The sequence below is a fragment of the Oncorhynchus clarkii genome, chromosome 10 (assembly GCF_045791955.1).
Source record: "Oncorhynchus clarkii lewisi isolate Uvic-CL-2024 chromosome 10, UVic_Ocla_1.0, whole genome shotgun sequence".
In the NCBI taxonomy this organism is placed as follows: domain Eukaryota; kingdom Metazoa; phylum Chordata; class Actinopteri; order Salmoniformes; family Salmonidae; genus Oncorhynchus; species Oncorhynchus clarkii.
The window spans coordinates 11,708,516-11,733,188 of NC_092156.1; the positions used below are offsets into that span (position 1 = coordinate 11,708,516).

At 43.0% G+C, this 24,673-nt stretch overlaps 1 protein-coding gene across 1 annotated transcript in view; it reads right to left on the bottom strand.

Moving 5' to 3' along the window:
• LOC139418009 (rho GTPase-activating protein 26-like) overlaps positions 1-24,673 on the bottom strand; it is a 156,401-nt gene that overhangs the window by 1,474 nt on the left and 130,254 nt on the right. The window contains exons 18-23 of the mRNA XM_071167087.1: positions 24,269-24,428; positions 20,775-20,922; positions 20,274-20,520; positions 8,502-8,537; positions 7,073-7,177; positions 3,401-3,492 (exon numbers count right to left, since the gene is read on the bottom strand). Coding sequence (XP_071023188.1) covers positions 3,401-3,492; positions 7,073-7,177; positions 8,502-8,537; positions 20,274-20,520; positions 20,775-20,922; positions 24,269-24,428 — 788 coding nt within the window. The remainder of the gene's footprint in view (positions 1-3,400; positions 3,493-7,072; positions 7,178-8,501; positions 8,538-20,273; positions 20,521-20,774; positions 20,923-24,268; positions 24,429-24,673) is intronic.

Genomic DNA, 24,673 nt, shown 5'->3' on the forward strand with positions numbered 1-24,673 from the left:
CTTCTTGAGAAGGCGGTATAAGATGAACAAGACCCCAGTGTGCAACTGTGACCCCTAGCAGCATTGATGACCCCTAGCAGCATTGATTCCCCAAGCCACAATGAAAACATGAAGCGCCATTACAGGCTGGCTGTAGATACAATTTACATAAGGGGTCATTGCAATTACATACATTATTGTAAATGTATCAGTCCATAGGTCTGTGTTTTCTATATTTTTAAAACAAAAAAACCTATAAACAAAATATAGGCACTGAGAAATGACAGGTTGCTCAGAGAGTTGACAGGTTGCTCAGAGAGTTGACAGGTTGCTCAGAGAGTTGACAGGTTACTCAGAGAGTTGACAGGTTATTCAGAGAGTTGACAGGTTATTCAGAGAGTTGACAGGTTACTCAGAGAGTTGACAGGTTACTCAGAGAGTTGACAGGTTACTCGGAGAGTTGACAGGTTACTCAGAGAGTTGACAGGTTACTCAGAGAGTTGACAGGTTACTCAGAGAGTTGACAGGTTATTCAGAGAGTTGACAGGTTATTCAGAGAGTTGACAGGTTATTCAGAGAGTTGACAGGTTATTCAGAGAGTTGACAGGTTATTCAGAGAGTTGACAGGTTACTCAGAGAGTTGACAGGTTACTCAGAGAGTTGACAGGTTACTCAGAGAGTTGACAGGTTACTCAGAGAGTTGACAGGTTATTCAGAGAGTTGACAGGTTACTCAGAGAGTTGACAGGTTACTCAGAGAGTTGACAGGTTACTCAGAGAGTTGACAGGTTATTCAGAGAGTTGACAGGTTACTCAGAGAGTTGACAGGTTATTCAGAGAGTTGACAGGTTATTCAGAGAGTTGACAGGTTATTCAGAGAGTTGACAGGTTACTCAGAGAGTTGACAGGTTACTCAGAGAGTTGACAGGTTACTCAGAGAGTTGACAGGTTACTCAGAGAGTTGACAGGTTACTCAGAGAGTTGACAGGTTGCTCAGAGAGTTGAGAAGAGAACTTCTGCACATAATTGAGTGTGAAAATTTGCGTTACAGCGCAATTGACATTTTAAGGCAATCAAATTTCACAGTAAACACTGCATATGTCCGTCCAATCGGAAATGACCTTTACATTTCTATCACGCAATCAGCTTTCCAGACTGAATAAAGCCCCTAGTCTTGTTTTGGTAGCTAGGGACTGTAGCTGGGAACTGTAGCTGGGAACTGTAGCTGGGAAAGCTTAGGGAAACATGTCCTAGAGCACTATGGACCCTAGGGTGTTCCTCAAATGACATCCTATCCCATACAGAGTGCACTACTTTTCACCAGGGCCCTATTCCCTATATAGTGCACTACTTTTGACAAGGGTCCTATTCCCTATATAGTGCACTACTTTTGACAAGGGTCCTATTCACTATATAGTGCACTACTTTTGACCAGGACCTCATACAATAATTGTTCTTCTTTCTTCCTGTACCTGAGCAACCTGGGTGGCTGTGTGGCTGATTCCCACGCTGCTAATCTCTGCTTTTCCCAGATCATCAGACCCTTGACCCAACCAGATATGCACTATAATCCTTCTGCTTCTAAGACAGGCTACACTGGGTTTGGACATTCACAGTGTATTTCATAAAAACTCAATAAGAGTTTTAATCTATAACCCAACTCGCTCAAATGGTTGCTCTGTCTACAGTAAATGTCACCCTGATTCGTGAAGCATTACAGCGTCACAGATTCCGGGAGTTTCCGATTGAGTGGACATATGCAGCGTTTACTGTGAATGCAGTCTCTGATAAAGGTAGAAAATTGGCTTTACATTTCAAACACACTGTAAAACTGAACTTCCTCGATGCGGATTGAATAGAGCCCTTAGTTATCATTTTAAACAATATGAAAGTGGTTTTCATTAGGACAGAGAAAAACGGCTTTAACTAAAACAGAGATAGGATTTGGGGCTTTTTTCAATCAGCATTGCGGGAAGTTCAGCTTAACAGCGTGATTGAAATTTAAAGGTGATGTTTCTTGCTTTAACCGAGACTGCTTTCACGGTAAACGCTGCATAAATCGGCACAATCAGAGATTACCTCTTCCATATTTATTCTATCGCGTAATCTGTAACGCTGAATAGAGCCCTTAGTATTAAGAGTGGTGAGGTTTCGGGATGATTAAGATAAAGTAACAGTAGGGTCCTGGCCCCTGGAGGCTTGGCTAGGATCAGGTTCCTCCCTGGAGGAGAGAAGAGGTGAGGCAAGGTAATGACAAGCCCCAGCCTGGCCCTCCTCCCTGCTCCTTCTGCTCTCTCCTCCTCCTCCTCAACCACACACTGGTACCAGGGAGGACGATGAGGGGAGAGAGGGAGGTAATAGAAAACCCCTGGCTAATTTCTCATGTGACCAGTATATCATGTATTCAGAAAATATTCAGACCCCTTGACTCTTTCCACATTTTCTTACATTACAGCCTTATTCTAAAATTAATTAAATAAAAAATGTTCCTCATCAATCTACACACAATACCCCATAATGACAAAGTAAAACAGAAATACTATAAATAGGATTGAGGGAAAGATGAAAGGAGCAAAGTACAGAGAGATCCTTGATGAAAACCTGCACCAGAGCGCTCAAGACCTCAGCCTGGGGTGAAGGTTCACCTTCCAACAGGACAACGACCCTAAGCACACAGCCAAGACAACGTAGGGGTGGCTTCGGGACAAGTCTCTGAATGTCCTTGAGTAGTCCGGCCAGAGCCTGGACTTGTACTCGGTCTAACATCCCTGTAAAGACCTGAGAATACCTGTGCTGCGACGCTCCCCATTCAACCTGACAGAGCTTGAGAGGATCTGCAGAGAAGAACGGGAGAAACTCCCCAAATACAGGTGTGCCAAGCTTGTAGTGTCATACCCAAGAAGACTCAAGGCTGTAATTGCTGCCAAATATGTTTCAACAAAGTACTGATAAAGGGTCTGAATACTTACAGTATGTAAATGTGATATTTCAGTGTTTTATTTTGAATAAATTAGCAAAACATACAAATAAAACAGTTTTGCTTTGTCATTATGGGATATTGTGTGTAGATTGATGAGGGGAAAAAACAATTTAATTATTTTAAGAATAAGGCTGTAACGTAACAAAATGTGGAAAAAGTCAAGAGGTCTGAATACTTTCTGAATGTACTGTAGTGTTTTATAATAATAATAGGTCTACCATCCCACATTTTCCCTCTGCACGGTCTCTGAGAGGATTTGACAGGTGCAACAAATCTGGTAGTAGCTCCACCTTGCTCTCTGATGGGCTAGCTGGACGTTTCACCATATTGTTTATACCAACCAAATCCGTTCAGATATTCATAAATGCACAGGGCGTAGGGTTTAGGGGTCCATTTGGAATTGGGACACGGTTATTTAAGAGTCACAGTGGTCCATACTCACCATTTTCAAAGGTGGTCCCTGCGATGAATGAAAGCTCAGAGTGGTGCTCGGCTTTGCAGGCGTAGAGGGCCCTAGCCTGCCTGCCTGGGACGCTACAGAGGGGGAGGGAAAATAACGTGTTATAATCCAACTCACTCGGATACCACATGGGGCACTTTGAGTGTCCCACCACTCCTAACTGTCGGGAGCAACGACAGGTGAAGCTCCAACTGTACCAGAGTGTCTTATAACATCGTCGCTCCCATATGGAAAGTCTCTGGGTGCCTATAATTCACTTTTCCATAATAGTCATCAACTGTATAAATACAGTGCCTTGCGAAAGTATTCGGCCCTTTTGAACTTTGCGACCTTTTGCCACATTTCAGGCTTCAAACATAAAGATATAAGATATATTTTTTTGTGAAGAATCAACAACAAGTGGGACACAATCATGAAGTGGAACGACATTTATTGGATATTTCAAACTTTTTTAACAAATCAAAAACTGAAAAATTGGGCGTGCAAAATTATTCAGCCCCTTTACTTTCAGTGCAGCAAACTCTCTCCAGAAGTTCAGTGAGGATCTCTGAATGATCCAATGTTGACCTAAATGACTAATGATGATAAATACAATCCACCTGTGTGTAATCAAGTCTCCGTATAAATGCACCTGCACTGTGATAGTCTCAGAGGTCCGTTAAAAGCGCAGAGAGCATCATGAAGAACAAGGAACACACCAGGCAGGTCCGAGATACTGTTGTGAAGAAGTTTAAAGCCGGATTTGGATACAAAAATATTTCCCAAGCTTTAAACATCCCAAGGAGCACTGTGCAAGCGATAATATTGAAATGGAAGGAGTATCAGACCACTGCAAATCTACCAAGACCTGGCCGTCCCTCTAAACTTTCAGCTCATACAAGGAGAAGACTGATCAGAGATGCAGCCAAAAGGCCCATGATCACTCTGGATGAACTGCAGAGATCTACAGCTGAGGTGGGAGACTCTGTCCATAGGACAACAATCAGTCGTATATTGCACAAATCTGGCCTTTATGGAAGAGTGGCAAGAAGAAAGCCATTTCTTAAAGATATCCATAAAAAGTGTTGTTTAAAGTTTGCCACAAGCCACCTGGGAGACACACCAAACATGTGGAAGAAGGTGCTCTGGTCAGATGAAACCAAAATTGAACTTTTTGGCAACAATGCAAAACGTTATGTTTGGCGTAAAAGCAACACAGCTGAACACACCATCCCCACTGTCAAACATGGTGGTGGCAGCATCATGGTTTGGGCCTGCTTTTCTTCAGCAGGGACAGGGAAGATGGTTAAAATTGATGGGAAGATGGATGGAGCCAAATACAGGACCATTCTGGAAGACAACCTGATGGAGTCTGCAAAAGACCTGAGACTGGGACGGAGATTTGTCTTCCAACAAGACAATGATCCAAAACATAAAGCAAAATCTACAATGGAATGGTTCAAAAATAAACATATCCAGGTGTTAGAATGGCCATGTCAAAGTCCAGACCTGAATCCAATCGAGAATCTGTGGAAAGAACTGAAAACTGCTGTTCACAAATGCTCTCCATCCAACCTCACTGAGCTCGAGCTGTTTTGCAAGGAGGAATGGGAAAAAATGTCAGTCTCTCGATGTGCAAAACTGATAGAGACATACCCCAAGCGACTTACAGCTGTAATCGCAGCAAAAGGTGGCGCTACAAAGTATTAACTTAAGGGGGCTGAATAATTTTGCACGCCCAATTTTTCAGTTTTTGATTTGTTAAAAAAGTTTGAAATATTCAATAAATGTCGTTCCACTTCATGATTGTGTCCCACATGTTGTTGATTCTTCACAAAAAAATACAGTTTTATATCTTTATGTTTGAAGCCTGAAATGTGGCAAAAGGTCGCAAAGTTCAAGGGGGCCGAATACTTTCGCAAGGCACTGTACATTCATATAGTTTGACAAGGAAGTTTTTATTCTTTATTTAACTAGGCAAGTCAGTTAACAACAAATTCTTATTTACAATGACAGCCTCGGAACAGTGGGTTAACTGCCTTGTTCAGGGGCAGAACAACAGATTTTTACCTTGTCAGCTCGGGGATTCAATCTAGCAACCTTTCAGTCACTGGCCCAACACTCTAACCACTAGGCTACCTGCCACCCAAGGTAGCCATCTTGCTTTACAAGAAGTGTGTCCTTGTAAAGCAAAAAGCAGCAACGAATATGCTATACATCCGACAGATATTTACACAGCTTCCCAAAAAAGGCCCATGGTTATTCTGAACCTGTCTAAACCTGACTCAAGGTATTTATAATCTGGAGTTTCTGTCTAGACCTGACTCAAGATATTTATAATCTGGAGTATATCTGTCTAGACCTGACTCAAGGTATTTATAATCTGGAGTATATCTGTCTAAACCTGACTCAAGGTATTTATAATCTGGAGTTTCTGTCTAGACCTGACTCAAGATATTTATAATCTGGAGTTTCTGTCTAGACCTGATTCAAGGTATTTAAAATGTTGAGTATATCTGTCTAGACCTGACTCAAGGTATTTCAAATTTTGAGTATATCTGTCTAGACCTGACTCAAGGTATTTCAAATTTTGAGTATATCTGTCTAGACCTGACTCAAGGTATTTATAATCTGGAGTATATCTGTCTAGACCTGACTCAAGGTATTTATAATCTGGAGTATATCTGTCTAGACCTGACTCAAGGTATTTATAATCTGGAGTATATCTGTCTAGACCTGACTCAAGGTATTTATAATCTGGAGTATATCTGTCTAGACCTGACTCAAGGTATTTATAATCTGGAGTATGTCTGTCTAGACCTGACTCAAGGTATTTATAATCTGGAGTATATCTGTCTAGACCTGACTCAAGGTATTTATAATCTAGAGTATATCTGTCTAGACCTGACTCAAGGTATTTATAATCTGGAGTATATCTGTCTAGACCTGACTCAAGGTATTTATAATCTGGAGTATATCTGTCTAGACCTGACTCAAGGTATTTATAATCTGGAGTATATCTGTCTAGACCTGACTCAAGGTATTTATAATCTGGAGTTTATCTGTCTAGACCTGACTCAAGGTATTTATAATCTGGAGTATATCTGTCTAGACCTGACTCAAGGTATTTATAATCTGGAGTTTATCTGTCTAGACCTGACTCAAGGTATTTATAATCTGGAGTATATCTGTCTAGACCTGACTCAAGGTATTTATAATCTGGAGTATATCTGTCTAGACCTGACTCAAGGTATTTATATTATGGAGTTTATCTGAATTACCTGCCTACATGCATAACCATTTTTGGAAGACTGATAGACTGGCTGTATCCTGAATCAACCAAAGATGAGCCTGTGATCCACCTTACTTATAACTTTTCACACGACTGAGCCAAGCTGAGCTGAGCTGTACTGCGCTGGCCTGGTTACACATCTGCCGTTGTTTCTGGGAAGGAATAAATTAACCTGAGCTAGTATAGTGCAATTCAAATTGGCGTAATAGTGTGAACAGGGTAAGCCTCTCATGATGATCAGGAACTATCTGTCAGTGATCATACACGGTGGTGGGGGTGGGGCAGAGGGGGTGCAGCAGTGAGGCGGAGCAAAGCTCCAGAATTGGCATTGTGAGTAGAAGGTGCAACCGAAGATGGCGTGTTGGGAGGACGTGGTGACAGACCTGATGGGGGAGGAGTCACTGGAGGAGGCTGGCTGGGGGCTGGAGGGTGCGGAGAACATCGGCCAGGAGGGGGAACGTGGTGAGGTGGGGCTGGGTGAGGCTGGGCTGAGAGACACACATACACAACATCCATGGTGACTAGACTGTCAGCGACTACATGGAGTGGCTATACTATATCCAGTATCTAGTGAGACAACCCGTACAGGCTGCATACAGGCATCAGCTGGAACTAAGCATCAGCTAAAACTAAGCATCAGCTGGAACTAAGCATCAGCTAAAACTAAGCATCAGCTGGAACTAAGCATCAGCTGGAACTAGGTATCAGCTGGAACTAAGCATCAGCTGGAACTAAGCATCAACTGGAACTAAGCATCAACTAGAACTAAGCATCAACTAGAACTAAGCATCAGCTAGAACTAAGCATCAGCTGGAACGAAGCATCCGCTGGAACTAAACATCCGCTGGAACTAAGCATCAACTGGAACTAAGCATCAACTAGAACTAAGCATCAACTAGAACTAAGCATCAACTAGAACTAAGCATCAGCTAGAACTAAGCATCAACTGGAACTAAGCATCAACTAGAACTAAGCATCAACTAGAACTAAACATCAGCTAGAACTAATCATCAACTGGAACTAAGCATCCGCTGGAACTAAGCATCAACTAGAACTAAGCATCAGCTAGAACTAAGCATCGGCTAGAACTAAGCATCAACTGGATCTAAGCATCAACTAGAACTAAACATCAGCTAGAACTAAGCATCAACTGGAACTAAGCATCAACTAGAACTAAGCATCAGCTAGAACTAAGCATCGGCTAGAACTAAGCATCAATTGGAACTAAGCATCAACTGGAACTAAGCATCAGCTAGAATTAAGCATCAACTAGAACTAAGCATCAGCTAGAACTAAGCATCAGCTGGAACTAAGCATCAACTAGAACTAAGCATCAGCTGGAACTAAGCATCAACCAGAACTAAGCATCAGCTGGAACTAAGCATCAGCTGGAACTAAGCATCAACTAGAACTAAGCATCAGCTGGAACTAAGCATCGGCTGGAACTAAGCATTAGCTAAAACTAAGCATCAGCTGGAACTAAGCATCAGCTGGAACTAAGCATCAGCTGTAACTAAGTATCAGCTGGAACTTGGTTGTTCTTTGTTTCAGACGCAAGTAAACAATGGTAATTCCCATTAGACTAGAGTTGTCATAGTTTGATGACATCTGCAATATAATATGTCTGATTGTGAACAAAGATCAGGGTGCATTTTAATTATAGCTCAGTACGTATTGAGTTGGAACTGGTAAGAACGCTAGATGATTTGTTATTGTGATGGCACAGACACATCTTGACTGAATTATCTTGTTATTTGTGATAGATTTGTGTCATTGGTTAGTGACGAACGGGTGTGAAGAACACGTCCATACCTCGTTGGGATACTGGTGCGGCTCTTTGGGTTCAGTCTGGAATCACAATGGAGGAGTGAGTTAGTCATGCTGCTTCACATTACACTGTAGTGAAGAGGTTATTAATGAGGCATGCTGATGCCTACAGTATATTTAATCATGCATAGGGTCACTGTGCCGCTATGTGCAGTTACTTTTAGAAACAGCCATTAGTGACAACAGTGCAATCCATGAATAATACTTTCCACATAGCTAGCTCTGCCTGTTGTAACAACCTCCCACAAACCGACTGACCCAATCTGCCACACATGAAATACCCCAAGGTGTTCAGATAAATATTTGGTCCTTTATTTAAGGTTTTAAACCAATCTTATAATCTACATCAGATACACCTCTACCTTTGTTTGTCTACCATTTTTAATTCAAAGCAAATGCATCTTGTTCTTTCAACACCGCGGCATATATCTCTGCCATTCCCCTGCCTAGCAGCAAATCTCTGCTCTTCCTCCCAGAGCGGCACGCTTTGCCTGAGCTGGCTTAATGAAACTGATCCCACGTTTTTTTCACATCGTCCATCAATCTTGACAACATCATTTAATTACAGTGCGCCAGGCCCAGAGAGCTTTATCAGATGGGGTATCAACACTGCCAGACTAAATAAAGATATTACCGTATTACGCCTAGTCTGCTACCCCCCTAGGTTACTAAACAGCCTGTAGGCCAAATGTGACGCAGGATATTACTGGTCAGGGCAGGGGGCCTTGTTGCATTAATGGAGAGAACACAGGCAGGGCAAGTGAAATGTCAACACAGTTCTCCTGCAACAGCGTAATCAAATTAAGATCCTACATCTGTAGTGTTTTCCACTACGTCTCCAAGAATTCCACTTTGTAAGAAGGAAAGTCACCTTAACAGCATTATGAGTAAATCATATTTGTACTCCCAAAGCCTGTAATAACTGTATTACTATGTCATCTGCCTGTTTATGATGTCTGAATGGCTCTTAGCATATTGTTGGTGCGTTTCTCAACCTTTGGAAATACTTAATGTGCCTGAGAATTCTAATTACATCTGGTTTGTGTACTTGTCTGCAAAGGGTCAGCTGAATTTAGTACCTCTCTCATTAGAACAATTGGCTACAGATCCGTCACTAATCCATAATATCATATTGCTGTCCGTGCCATGTTTTTATGACCTGCTCCCTTCACTAATCAAGGTTCTAGAATCCTGACCTGAGACAATAAATTGTACAGTTCTGCCAGTCCCCAGACGTGGATTAACCAAGGCTACTTTCTTCTATTTACAATTCTTGAGAGAGACAGCTCTACTGAGAGAGAGGAGAGAGAGAGACAGCTCTACTGAGAGAGAGGAGAGAGAGAGACAGCTCTACTGAGAGAGAGAGAGAGAGAGACAGCTCTACTGAGAGAGAGAGAGAGAGAGAGAGAGACAGCTCTACTGAGAGAGAGAAAAATAATTCAAAAGGAAATTATCCTAACAGAGAAAAATGTCCTCCTGTGTGCTACCTATATCCCCCCACTAGAATCCCCATATTTTAATGAAGACAGCTTCTCCATCCTGGAGGGGGAAATCAATCATTTCCAGGCCCAGGGACATGTACTAGTCTGTGGCGACCTAAATGCCAGAACCGGACAAGAACCTGACACCCTAAGCACACAGGGGGACAAACACCTGCCTGGAGGTGACAGCATTCCCTCCCACATATGCCCCCCTAGGCACAACTATGACAACATAACCAACAAAAACGGGTCACAACTCCTGCAGCTCTGTCGCACGCTGGGTATGTACATAGTCAACGGTAGGCTTCGAGGGGACTCCTATGGTAGGTACACCTATAGCTCATCTCTTGGCAGTAGTACTGTAGACTACTTTATCACCGACCTCAACCCAGAGTCTCTCAGAGCGTTCACAGTCAGCCCACTGACACCCCTATCAGACCACAGCAAAATCACAGTCTACTTAAACAGAGCAATAATCAATCATGAGGCATCAAAGCCAAAGGAACTGAGTAACATTAAGAAATGCTATAGATGGAAGGAATGCAGTTTCGAAACCTACCAAAAAACAATTAGGCAACAACAAATTCAATCCCTTTTAGACAATTTCCTGGGTAAAACGTTCCGCTGTAATAGTGAAGGTGTAAACTTGGCAGTAGAAAATCTTAACAGTATATTTGACCTCTCAGCTTCCCTATCAAATCTAAAAATCTCAAATAGAAAACCGAAGAAAATTAACAATAATGACAAATGGTTTGATGAAGAATGCAAAAATCTAAGAAAGAAATTGAGAAACCTGTCCAACCAAAAACATAGAGACCCGGAAAACCTGAGTCTACGCCTTCACTATGGTGAATCACTAAAACAATACAGAAATACACTACGTAAAAAGAAGGAACAGCATGTCAGAAATCAGCTCAATGCAATTGAAGAATCCATAGACTCTAACCACTTCTGGGAAAATTGGAAAACACTAAACAAACAACAACAACAAGAATTATCTATCCAAAATGGAGATGTATGGGTAAACCACTTCTCCAATCTTTTTGGCTCTATAACAAAGAATAAAGAGCAAAAACATATACATGATCAAATACAAATCTTAGAATCATATATTAAAGACTACCAGAACCCACTGGATTATCCAATTACATTGAATGAGTTACAGGACAAAATAAAAACCCTCCAACCCAAAAAGGCCTGTGAAATTCCAATTGGCTATACTAAAACTCTTTAACATCATACTTAGCTCTGGCATCTTCCCCAATATTTGGAACCAAGGACTGATCACCCCAATCCACAAAAGTGGAGACAAATTTGACCCCAATAACTACCGTGGAATATGTGTCAACAGTAACCTTGGGAAAATCCTCTGCATTATTATTAACAGCAGACTCGTACATTTCCTCAATGAAAACAATGTACTGAGCAAATGTCAAATTGGCTTTTTCCCAAATTACCGTACAACAGACCATGTATTCACCCTGCACACCCTAATTGACAACCAAACAAACCAAAACAAAGGCAAAGTCTTCTCATGCTTTGTTGATTTCAAAAAAGCCTTCGACTCAATCTGGCATGAGGGTCTGCTATACAAACTGATGGAAAGTGGTGTTGGGGGTAAAACATACGACATTATAAAATCCATGTACACAAACAACAAGTGTGCGGTTAAAATTGGCAAAAAACACACATTTCTTCACACAGGGTCGTGGGGTTAGACAGGGATGCAGCTTAAGCCCCACCCTCTTCAACATATATATCAACGAATTGGCGCGGGCACTAGAAAAGTCTGCAGCACCCGGCCTCCCCCTGCTAGAATCCGAAGTCAAATGTCTGCTGTTTGCCGATGATCTGGTGCTTCTGTCACCAACCAAGGAGGGCCTACAGCAGCACCTAGATCTTATGCACAGATTCTGTCAGACCTGGGCCCTGACAGTAAATCTCAGTAAGACCAAAATAATGGTGTTCCAAAAAAGGTCCAGTCACCAGGACCACAAATACAAATTCAATCTAGACACTGTTGCCCTAGAGCACACAAAAAACTATACATACCTTGGCCTAAACATCAGCGCCACAGGTAACTTCCACAAAGCTGTGAACGATCTGAGAGACAAGGCAAGAAGGGCATTCTATGCCATCAAAAGAAACATAAATTTCAACATACCAATTAGGATTTGGCTAAAAATACCTCCGTGTACAACGTAGAACACCAAATAATGCATGCAGAGCAGAATTAGGCCGATACCCACTAATTATCAAAATCCAGAAAAGAGCCGTTAAATTCTACAACCACCTAAAAGGAAGTGATTCACAAACCTTCCATAACAAAGCCATCACCTACAGAGAGATGAACCTGGAGAAGAGTCTCCTAAGCAAGCTGGTCCTGGGGCTCTGTTCACAAACACAAACACACCCTACAGAGCCCCAGGACAACAGCACAATTAGACCCAACCAAATCATGAGAAAACAAAAAGATAATTACTTGACACATTGGAAAGAATTAACAAAAAAACAGAGCAAACTAGAATGCTATTTGGCCCTAAACAGAGAGTACACAGCGGCAGAATACCTGACCACTGTGACTGACCCAAAATTAAGGAAAGCTTTGACTATATACAGACTCAGTGAGCATAGCCTTGCTATTGAGAAAGGCCGCCGTAGGCAGACATGGCTCTCAAGAGAAGACAGGCTATGTGCTCACTGCCCACAAAATGAGGTGGAAACTGAGCTGCACTTCCTAACCTCCTGTCCAATGTATGACCATATTAGAGAGACATATTTCCCTCAGATTGCACAGATCCACAAAGAATTCGAAAACAAATCCAAATTTGAAAAACTCCCATATCTACTGGGTGAAATTCCACAGTGTGCCATCACAGCAGCAAGATTTGTGACCTGTTGCCACGAGAAAAGGGCAACCAGTGAAGAACACACACCATTGTAAATACAACCCATATTTATGCTTATTTATTTTATCTTGTGTCCTTTAACCATTTGTACATTGTTAAAACACTGTATATAAATATAATATGACATTTGTAATGTCTTTACTGTTTTGAAACCTCTGTATGTGTAATGTTTACTGTTAATTTTTGTTGTTTTTCACTTTATATATTCACTTTGTATGTTGTCTACCTCACTTGCTTTGGCAATGTTAACACATGTTTCCCATGCCAATAAAGCCCTTGAATTGAATTGAATTGAATTGAGAGAGAGACAGCTCTACTGAGAGAGAGAGAGAGAGAGAGACAGCTCTACTGAGAGAGAGAGAGACAGCTCTACTGAGAGAGAGAGAGAGAGAGAGAGAGAGAGAGAGAGAGACAGCTCTACTGAGAGAGAGAGAGACAGCTCTACTGAGAGAGAGATAGAGAGAGAGAGACAGCTCTACTGAGAGAGAGAGAGAGAGAGAGAGACAGCTCTACTGAGAAAGAGAGAGAGACAGCTCTACTGAGAGAGAGAGAGAGAGAGAGAGGCAGCTCTACTGAGAGAGAGAGAGAGAGAGACAGAGAGAGAGAAAGAGACAGCTCTACTGAGAGAGAGAGAGAGAGAGAGAGAGAGAGAGAGAGAGAGAGACAGCTCTACTGAGAGAGAGGAGAGGGACAGAGAGAGAGAGATAGAGAGAGAGAGAGAGAGCTCTACTGAGAGAGAGAGACAGCTCTACTGAGAGAGAGGAGAGAGACAGAGAGAGAGAGAGAGAGACAGAGAGACAGAGAGAGAGACAGAGAGACAGAGAGAGAAAGAGACAGCTCTACTGAGAGAGAGAGAGAGAGAGAGAGAGAGAGAGAGAGAGAGAGAGAGACAGCTCTACTGAGAGAGAGGAGAGAGCGAGACAGAGAGAGAGAGAGAGAGAGAGAGAGAGAGAGAGAGAGAGAGAGAAAGAGAGGGATGGAGAGAGCGTTAGCTCCTCGAGAGACTGTAGTCGCGGCAGAACTTGCTTCGACTGGCCCTGGTGAGTGATGCCTCTTTGTACAACTGGCTGGCTAGGAGAAATGGAAATATTTTGATGACACGTTTTCAATAACATTTTTGAGGTCTGAGTCACCAGGGATTCTAGTCTTGTGTGTTTTTCTCAGTTGTAATTCAGCCCTGTGCTGCACCGCCCCTTCTAATAAAACAGAATAGGAAGAAACAATAACAGCTGAGATCCACAGAGGAAAAGACTGACCCTGCCATGGGGTCATTGCTGAAGCCAAGCAAAGGACCTGTAAGTTCCGACTTAACCAAAACCAGCAGCTGGAACTTTGAAGGGTTTTGTGTTAGATCATAATTTCACCATCTGATAAAACTACAAAGACAGACAGGACTGAAAGCAACGACAGGTGAAGCTCCAACTGTACCAGAGGTGGTGCATTAGTAAAAGTCGTATTACTCTCAGAGGTGGTTTTGGATGGCGTGAAATTATGTCTCTTTAATGATGTTTCCACTGAGGTCAGGGGTCAAGGTCTTCCTAGAACTTGTAAGTGGTACCAGAGTTACTATTATGAGCTGTGAAACAGCTTATCAGACATACACTGATTGTACAAAACATTAAGAACACCTTCCTAATATTGAGTTGCATCCCACCCCTTTTGCCCTCAGAGCAGACTCAATTATTTGGGGCATGGACTCTACAAGGTGTCAAAGGCATTCCACATGGATGCTGGCCCATGTTGACTATAATGCTTCTGACAGTTGTGTCAAGTTGGCTGGATGTCCTTTGGGTGGTGGACTATTCTTGATACACACAGGAAACTGTGTGAAAAACCAAGCAGCGTTGCTTGTCACAAACCGCTGCGCCAAGCACCGACAGTCATACCCTGTCTTGCCCATTCACCCTCGGAATGGCACACATACACAATCAATGTCTCAATTGTCTCAAGGCTTAATAATCCTTCTTTGACCTGTCCTCCCCTTCATCTACACTGATTGAAGTGGATTTGTTAACTAATTACATCAAGAAGGGATCATAGCTTTCACCTGGATTCACCTGGTCAGTCTATCCCATGGAAAGAGCAGGTGTTCCCAATGTTTTGTGCACTCAGTGTAAAGGTGTGTCACGACTCCCGCCGAAGGCGGCTCCCCTGCCTGTTCGGGCGGCGATCGGCGGTCGTCGTCGCCGGTCTACTAGCCGACACCGATCCCTTTTTCCTTTTCGTTTTGTCTTATTGGTTGCACCTGTTCCCTGTTTCGTTTATTGATTTATGTCTGTTTAGGCCTGTTAGGTCCATCTAGGTTTGTGCGGGATTGTGACTCTGTTGGTTGTGGATGTGTTTGCGTGTTTGTTTTCTCCAGACTGTTTGGTCCTGTGTTTGGGCTGGTCTGTTTTATGCGCCCTGTATTTTGGCGTGACTGTTTTGTGCCGGAGAATAAATATTACGATTTACCGAACCCTCTGCTCTCTGCACCAGTAGGCTAGCATTGGAATGGCAAGTAGCCTAGTGGTTAGAGCGTTGGGCCATTAACTGAAAGGTTGCTAGATTAAATCCCCAAGCTGACAAGTTAAAAATCTGTCATTGTAAATAAGAATATGTTCTTAACAGACTTGCCTAATACATTTTTTTAATGAAACCAAGTCTCTGTACAGGCTAGCATTGACTGAAACCAAGTCACTGTACAGGCTAGTGTTGAATGAAACCAAGTCTCTGTACAGGCTAGCATTGAATGAAACCAAGTCTCTGTACAGGCTAGCATTGAATGAAACCAAGTCTATGTACAGGCTAGCATTGACTGAAACCAAGTCTCTGTACAGGCTAGTGTTGAATGAAACCAAGTCTCTGTACAGGCTAGCATTGAATGAAACCAAGTCTCTGTACAGGCTAGCATTGAATGAAACCAAGTCACTGTACAGGCTAGCATTGAATGAAACAAAGTCTCTGTACAGGCTAGCTTTGAATGAAACCAAGTCTATGTACAGGCTAGCATTGAATGAAACCAAGTCTCTATACAGGCTAGCATTGAATGAAACCAAGTCACTGTACAGGCTAGCATTGAATGAAACTAAGTCTATGTACAGGCTAGCATTGAATGAAACAAAGTCTCTATACAGGCTAGCATTGAATGAAACCAAGTCACTGTACAGGCTAGCATTGAATGAAACTAAGTCTATGTACAGGCTATTATTGAATGAAACCAAGTCACTGTAGAAGCTAGCTTTGAATGAAACCAAGTCTCTGTACAGGCTAGCATTGCATGAAACCAAGTCTATGTACAGGCTAGCATTGACTGAAACCAAGTCTCTGTACAGGCTAGTGTTGAATGAAACCAAGTCTCTGTACAGGCTAGCATTGAATGAAAACAAGTCTATGTACAGGCTAGTATTGAATGAAACCAAGTCTCTGTACAGGCTAGCATTGAATGAAAACAAGTCTCTGTACAGGCTAGCATTGAATGAAACAAAGTCTCTATACAGGCTAGCATTGAATGAAACCAAGTCACTGTACAGGCAGGCATTGAATGAAACCAAGTCTCTGTACAGGCTAGCATTGAATGAAACCAAGTCACTGTACAGGCTAGCATTGAATGAAACCAAGTCTATGTACAGGCTATTATTGAATGAAACCAAGTCTCTGTACAGGCTAGCATTGAATGAAAACAAGTCTCTGTACAGGCTAGCATTGAATGAAACCAAGTCTCTGTACAGGCTAGCATTGAATGAAACCAAGTCTATGTACAGGCTAGCATTGAATGAAACCAAGTCTATGTACAGGCTATTATTGAATGAAACCAAGTCTCTGTACAGGCTAGCATTGAATGAAACCAAGTCACTGTACAGGCAGGCATTGAACCAGTTGAACAAGGTTCCAGTTGTTATGTGAGAGCCAGAAGGTCTCCCCTGCTTCCCCCTGAGAGTTCTGCTCTCCCTCGCTCCACAAAACCTTTCAGATAATCAGCACGGGGAGTTAAAGAAACACTTGTAATATGAGTCAGTTTTCTGCTGTAAAAAAGCCGCAACACTGTTAAAATCTGACCTTCAACTAATATAGTTGTTCCTTGATAAGCCCATTGATGATTTAGTCAGCTGTTTCATGGCCTTTCACTGCATGTCAGTACTGAGTGGATGAACTCTTGGTTTACCAAGCCACTGTATTTGCTTTCTGAGGGGAAATCTTGCTTTTAACCTATTTTTTTAAGCTAAATAACTGGTTGTTGTCAAACCATCAAATTGCTTGTGAAGGTTTGATTAAAAGAAAACTCCTAAAAGGGCCGTTTGCGGGGGCATTTTGGAGTACTTATTTTTCTACATTTGTATTTATTTAAATGTATTTGGGTCCATTTTCCCATTCTAAATCAATGAATATGCCATTATGATAACATTATGTCACCAGTAGGAGTAGTAACAGCAATGACAAATGTTTGGTTATGTAGGATTTTTTTAATCGAGGCAACAGATGCTCAAATCTAACGTCATTAACCCTTTTAAAATGATTTACTAAAGTGATATAATTAATCATTTTGCTCACAATGTAAAGTCCTTCATTTAAATTGACTAAAACTAAGTGACACTTTGGATCGAGACTCACCACATGATCAATGGAATCCTCAAATAAACCATTTTGTGAATGCACCCACAGATTGTTTTGAGGAGATGGGGAAACTCCATTGGAATTGTATTAACGTCCATTGTGTATATTGCCCATACGTCGTCAATGGGCCGTACAGTTCATTCTGGGACAAGGAGTGAATGCGAGTCAATTGTGCGCAAGCTCAAAAACCCAACATCAGCAGGAATTTCTTGAACAAGAGTACAACATTACAAATATTTTCTGAGATGTGAGATTATTCACTTGTTTTCTGTAATATTGTATAGCTTTGGAATCGTGACATTACATACACTTGAGGAAAATAGGCATGTTTCTCGACTCATACCCTGACTTTGAGAAGGGATTGCGTGACGATTAGCTTAGCAACTGCGGAACACAGCATGACAATGTGAATGTGATTGGCCAACAGTCTGCTTGGTGGGGGGGTGTTATACGTTTCTCCATTCATTGCCCAATGGGATTATCTATCTCCTCCTTTCTCTAATATCTCTGATGCACCATGTTGTGAATGCACCATGTTGTGAATGCGCCATGTTGTGAATGCGCCATGTTATGAATGCACCATGTTGTGAATGCACCATGTTGTGAATGCACCATGTTGTGAATGCACCATGTTGTGAATGCGCCATGTTGTGAATGCGCCATGTTGTGAATGTGCCATGTTGTGAATGCACCATGTTGTGAATGCGCCATGTTATGAATGCGCCATGTTGTGAATGCACCATGTTGTCGTTAAAACTATGATCCATTATGACCCATTATCAGAACTCTGTTCAGGATTGCTGCTAGCCTCAGCGGAGAAACATACTGACAACACGATGTCTCTCTCTCCATCTCTTGTCCTACATTTTATATTGGAGGGAATTAAGTGTGTTCCAAAAGGCCATCAGATTGTGGCTCAAAATCAATTTCTTATTCAATCTGCTGTGTCCACTTCTTGTTCTGAGAGGGAGAGGGGGGTTAAGGGGGAGAGAGAGTGGGAGAAAGAGAGAGAGAAGGGGATAGAGAGAGAGCAAGGGAGGGACGGAGGGAGGGACAGAGAGAGAGAGGGGGAGAGGGAGACAAAGAGAGGGAGGAAGTGAGAGAGAGAGAGAGGGGGAGAGGGGGAGAGAAAGAGAGAGACAGAGACAGAGAGAGAGAAGTTCAGGGAGAACAGGAGAGGGAGGAAGAGAGACAGAGTGAGAGAGGATGGAGAGAAAGAGCGAGAGAGAGAAGGAGGGAGAGAGAGAGAGGATCACACTGCAAATGGACCCATTCTCCTCAGTGCCAACACCTCCAAACATGATCTTAAGGGAAAGAAAATACATGAGAACAGAGCTCTGAAGATGAGACATAATCAGTGGGAGAGCAAGCGCGAAAGAAGGAGTATGAGAGAGACAGAATTGAGTATAGCCAATCTTGTGTGGTTTTGGAGAGACATCTCACTACTCCCAGTGAGTTAAATTACTTTTGTCAACCTTCAAGAGATTTCACAAGGTAAGGTCATATTCCATCAGAGATGTCTTCTATCAACACTCGGGGGAGTATTATGTCAACGCAGAGAAAGAGTCGGAGAGGAGGGGGAGGAAAGAGACAGAGAGGAGGGTGAAGAAAGAGACAGAGAGGAGGGTGAAGAAAGAGACAGAGAGGAGGGTGAAGAAAGAGACAGAGAGGAGGGTGAAGAAAAAGACAGAGAGGAGGGTGAAGGAATAGAGAGGAGGGTGAAGAAAGAGAGATAGGAGGGTGAAGAAAGAGAGATATTAGGGTGAAGAAAGAGACAGAGAGGAGGGTGAAGAAAGAGAGATAGGAGGGTGGACAAAGAGACAGAGAGGAGGGTGAAGAAAGAGACAGAGAGGAGGGTGAAGAAAGAGAGATAGGAGGGTGGACAAAGAGACAGAGAGGAGGGTGATGAAAGAGACAGAGAGGAGGGTGAAGAAAGAGACAGAGAGGAGGGTGAAAAAATAGAGATAGGAGGGTGAAGAAAGAGACAGAGAGGAGGGTGAAGAAAGAGACAGAGAGGAGGGTGAAGAAAGAGACAGCTAGGAGGGTGAAGAAAAAGAGAGAGGAAGGTGAAGAAATAGGCAGAAAGGAGGGTGAAGATAGAGAGCAGGGTGAAGAAAGAGACAAAGAGGAGGGTGAAGAAAGAGACAGCTAGGAGGGTGAAGAAAAAGCGAGAGGAAGGTGAAGAAATAGGCAGAAAGGAGGGTGAAGATAGAGAGGAGGGTGAAGAAAGAGACAGCTAGGAGGGTGAAGAAAAAGAGAGAGGAAGGTGAAGAAATAGGCAGAAAGGAGGGTGAAGATAGAGAGGAGGGTGAAGAAAGAGACAAAGAGGAGGGTGAAGAAAGAGACAGCTAGGAGGGTGAAGAAAAAGCGAGAGGAAGGTGAAGAAATAGGCAGAAAGGAGGGTGAAGATAGAGAGGAGGGTGAAGAAAGAGACAGCTAGGAGGGTGAAGAAAAAGAGAGAGGAAGGTGAAGAAATAGGCAGAAAGGAGGGTGAAGATAGAGAGGAGGGTGAAGAAAGAGACAAAGAGTACGGTGAAGAAAGAGAGTGTGCGTGCGTGTATTGTACTTCATATAATTAGTTTGGTCTTAAAATGGTTATAAAACATGAAATGTATTTGTTTTAAACTGTAAATAAAAACCATGTTTTATGAAGTCTCATTGATGACATGAGGTGTGAGTTAGTTGACTCACTGTACGGTCAGACACTCCTTCAGGGCAGCGTTCTGATCCCGACACTTGAACATCATCATACCACGCAAGGTATGTGTACTCACAGTGAGTTTGGGCGGCTCTGTAAGTTCTGCCTGGCAGTCAGGCCCCTGTCCTGGTCCCTGTCAGTGCTGGTCAGGCTGTTGCGTGGGGTCCAGCTGTGGCCGTGGCTGCCACTGCTGTTATGGTCGACCGCTGCTGAGGAGGAGGAGGGGTTGGCTGAAGGGTTGTTGTGGGGGGCCTTGGCCTGGGCTGGCTGCGGCTGCTGGGGCTCTGGAGTAGAGTTCACTACCACACTGTTCCTCTCCTCCACTACATAACAGCAGTAAGAAGATGTATATGTTACACTAACCACTTGAGTTGGTGAGGAGGATATTTAATATTGGTGATCAATGTGTCAGCCGCTGACTCAAATGCTCTCAATATATACATTTTTTTACATTTGAAAAAGGAGAAGAAAGTCATTTAAATTAAGAAGGATGAACAAATCTCAGGCAATTTGAATGTCTGACTGACACTGAACATTAGGAAGGGTGTGTGGGATGAAGAGAGACTGTTGTGCCCACCTTTCTGGGAGTGTGTGGGTGTGTGGAAGAGGGTGAGGGGTCTCTCGCTGCAGGACGGGGCCTTGCTCTCCGTGCTCCTCCTCCGCGGCTGCAGGTTGAGCTGTAGGTTGGCCGGGCCACCTCCCGGAACTGGCATGTCATTGAATATCTGCACACACAGCACTGGCATAATCAACCTTCCCATACTGTACACTGACTACAGGTACCCACCCATGGCTAAATAAACTTACTCACACTATACATTTAGTTTGACAATGTGTGAGAAAATAGGAAATGGTATTACAACTTACAGATTCACTACATGGCCTAAAGTATATGGACACCTGCTTGTCAAAAATCTCATTCAAAAATCATGGGCATTAATATGGAGTTGGTCCCCCCTTTGCTGCTATAACAGCCTCCACTCTTTTGGGAAGGCTTTCCACTAGATGTTGGAACATTGCTGTGGGGACTTGCTTCCATTCAGCCACAAGAGCATTAGTGAGGTCGGCACTGATGTTGGGCGATTAGGCCTGGCTCGCAGTCGGCGGTCCAACTCATCCCAAAGGTGTTCGATGGGGTTGAGGTCAGGGCTCTGTGCAGGCCAGGAAAGTTCTGTCATGACGTTGGCCTGGGGGTAGGTTTATGACAGTCATAAATACCTCTTTCCCCTGTTTTCCTCTCTCTACCCTACTGATGTGACATTTGCAAAACCCTTGGTTAACATAGAGATTCTGGGAACATCAGAAGGTGGGGGGGGGGGGAAATGAACTATATTCTGGTAATCCGACCAATTGAACATATGCAGTGGTACTTAATGAATATGATGTCAGTTCGGTTGTCATCTGAGACATTCTCATCAATGATAAGATGACAGAAACTTTTCAGTGTAAAGTCTACACATCAGAGTTATCGGATTCACATGGAATTGTTGTTCAATTTAAATGTTTAAATATGAAATTATTCGTGATGGGATGAAATGTGATTTCAGCTTCCAAATGAGAGATTTGGGTTTTCATAAGGTTAGGGCTCTGCTCAATCAGTGGCCTGCCCCTGTGAAGAGACATGGCTTATAAAACTTTTCAGACACACCCTCGCTCCACTATATAAAGCCTTGACGAAAATGTAACCTCCTGTTCCGAGGATGTGAGGACGACGGTCCGATGTCAGAATGGTTCAGATAATAACTACAGAACGAAGCCAACATCAGCGTGAGCTTTGGTTGCGAATGGTATGAACTTTGAACTCTTATTCAATACAGAAGTGATACCTCCTAGCCGTTGAGTTAGCAACAGCAGCTGCAAACGAGGGTTAGGAAGGAACAGACAGAGTATCCCGTCTATCACTCAACAACATTACTACAACACATCCAATTGACCACCAGAGACATTCTTCAAAGGACAAAAGACTTGGTTTGGCAACACGGCCTTCCATCTACCACCAACCAACTGAAGCGCAGCTCAGAGTAAATATTTATTGCATTTTCCTTTTCCAAATGGCCGGTAATTTAGAATGCATAAGATACTGTATTTACGATAGCACTGCTTCTTCCTTTGTTCCTCAGTCTTCCCGCTCTTTCACTCAAACCCAGCCCTTATCTTTTGTGTAACAAGCTGTCATATCTGTTCCGCCCGCTAGGGACGTTTTCCTTTATGACGTAATCTGTAATCAAGTTATGATTAATTATGTGTATGTGTAATTCTGTGTGATTAGTTAAGTATTTAGTAAATAAATAATTAACCCAATTTTGTATTGCTGATTCAACTTGTTAGCCAGGGTTGATGCAGATAACCAAGAATTTACAACTTTCAGATGAGACTGAATTAAGGTGAATATTAATATCGACTGCTATTGATGTAAAATATTACTAGGTCTTTAAGAGTTTATTCGGAAGATAACAGCTCTATAAATATTTTTTTGTGGTGCTCTCTAGTTAATTACATTTACATGATTAGCTCAATCAGGTAATATTAATTACGGAGAAATTATTTTATAGAATGGCATGTCATATCACTTAATCCGGCATAGCCAAAGACACGACAGTTCTTTCACACCGATCTCGACAAATCATTTCTGTATGGACCTCACTTTGTGCAAGGAGGTATTGTCATACTGAAACAAGAAAGGGCCTTCCCAAAACTGTTGCCACAAAATTGGAAGCACAGATTCATCTAGAATGTCATTGTATGCCGTAGTGCTAAGACTTCCCTTCACTGGACGTAAGGGGCCCGAACCATGAAAAACAGCCCCAGAGCATTATTCCTTCTCCTCCAACAAACTTTGCAGTTAGCACTATTCATTCGGGCAGGTACCATTCTCCTGGCTCATCCAAACCCAGATTCGTCCGTCGAACGGCCAGATGGTGAAGCGTGATTCATCACTCCAGAGAACACATTTCCACTGCTCCAGAGTCCAACGGCGGCAAGCTTTACACCACTCCAGTCGAAGCTTGGCATTGCGCATGGTGATCTTAGGCTTGTGTGCAGCTGCTCGGCCATGGAAACACATTTCATGAAGCTCCCGGCAAACAGTTCTTGTGCTGATGTTTCTTCCAGAGGCCGTTTGGAACTCGGTATTGAGTGTTGCATCCGAGGACAGACAATTTATGCGCGCAACGCGCATCAGCACTCGGTGGTCCCGTTCTGTGAGCTTGTGTGGCCTACCACTTCGCGGCTGAGCCGTTGTTGCTCCAATACGTTTTCACTTCACAATAACATCCCTTACAGTGGTCCCGGGGAAGCTGCTAGCAGGGCATACATTTGACTAACTGACTTGGAAAGGTGGCATCCTACACTATATATACAGAAGTATGTGGACACACCTTCAAATTAGTGGATTCGGCTATTTCAGCCACACCCGTTGCTGACAAGTGTATACAATCAAGCACACAGTCAGTCTCCATAGACAAACATTGGCAGTAGAATGGCCTTACTGAAGAGCTCAGTGACTTTCAACGTGGCACCATCATAGGAAGTCCATGATTTTGGAATGATATGTTCGACGGGTCGATGTCCATATCCTTTTGGGGATGTAGTGTATGACGGTGCCACGTTGAAAGTCACTGAGCTCTTCAGTAACGGAGAGAATGTCCACATACTTAATACCATGCCACTCTCATAATGCTTCAGTTATTCAGAAATGTTATCAGCATTATGACAAGGATGCTTATTTTCCCAACACTGTGTTCTCCATTCCTCTGACAACATTTCTCTCATTCCATTCAGATAATTCAATCAAAAGTCTGGGGCAGATGAATCTCAGAATCAATCGCTGCTCAAGTAAAAGTGGATCATTAGTTTTCACAGACACACTTAGTGATAAATACTCCTCCACCCTGGCTAACCAGATTATAGTTCTGGTCTCTCCCTCCCTCCCTCCAACGGGCCCATTATCCGCCAGGGGCCAATGTGGGACTTGGATACGAACCCTGTCATCCAGGTAAGAGAGATAAGATAAGGTGTTGGATTGTGTTGAACAGAACTTCTCTCTCAGAGACCCCTCACTGACTGACTCACCCTCTCGTGGTTCTCGATGAGGATCTCCACCACGATGTTCTGGAACTTGATGTCCATGATGGCTGCCACAGTCTCTTCCTGCGGCCTCAGCAGAGTTGGGCCGAACACCACTCCCAGGTTAGCCACAGTCATCAGGTTCTGCTGGTGGTGATTGGCCACACTGGGGAGGTCGTGAGGTAAGGGTGGGAGTGAGCGAGGAAAGATGTGTGAGACTTTACATTTACATTTTAGTCTTTTAGCAGCCGCTCTTATCTAGAGAGACTTACATGAGCAGTTAGAGTGAAATGCCTTGCTCAAGGGTACATCGCCCAATTTTTCACCTAGTCAGCTCGGGGATTCGAACCAGCAACCATTCTGTTATTGGCCCAATACTCTTAACCGCTAGGCTACCTGCCGCACTTTAAA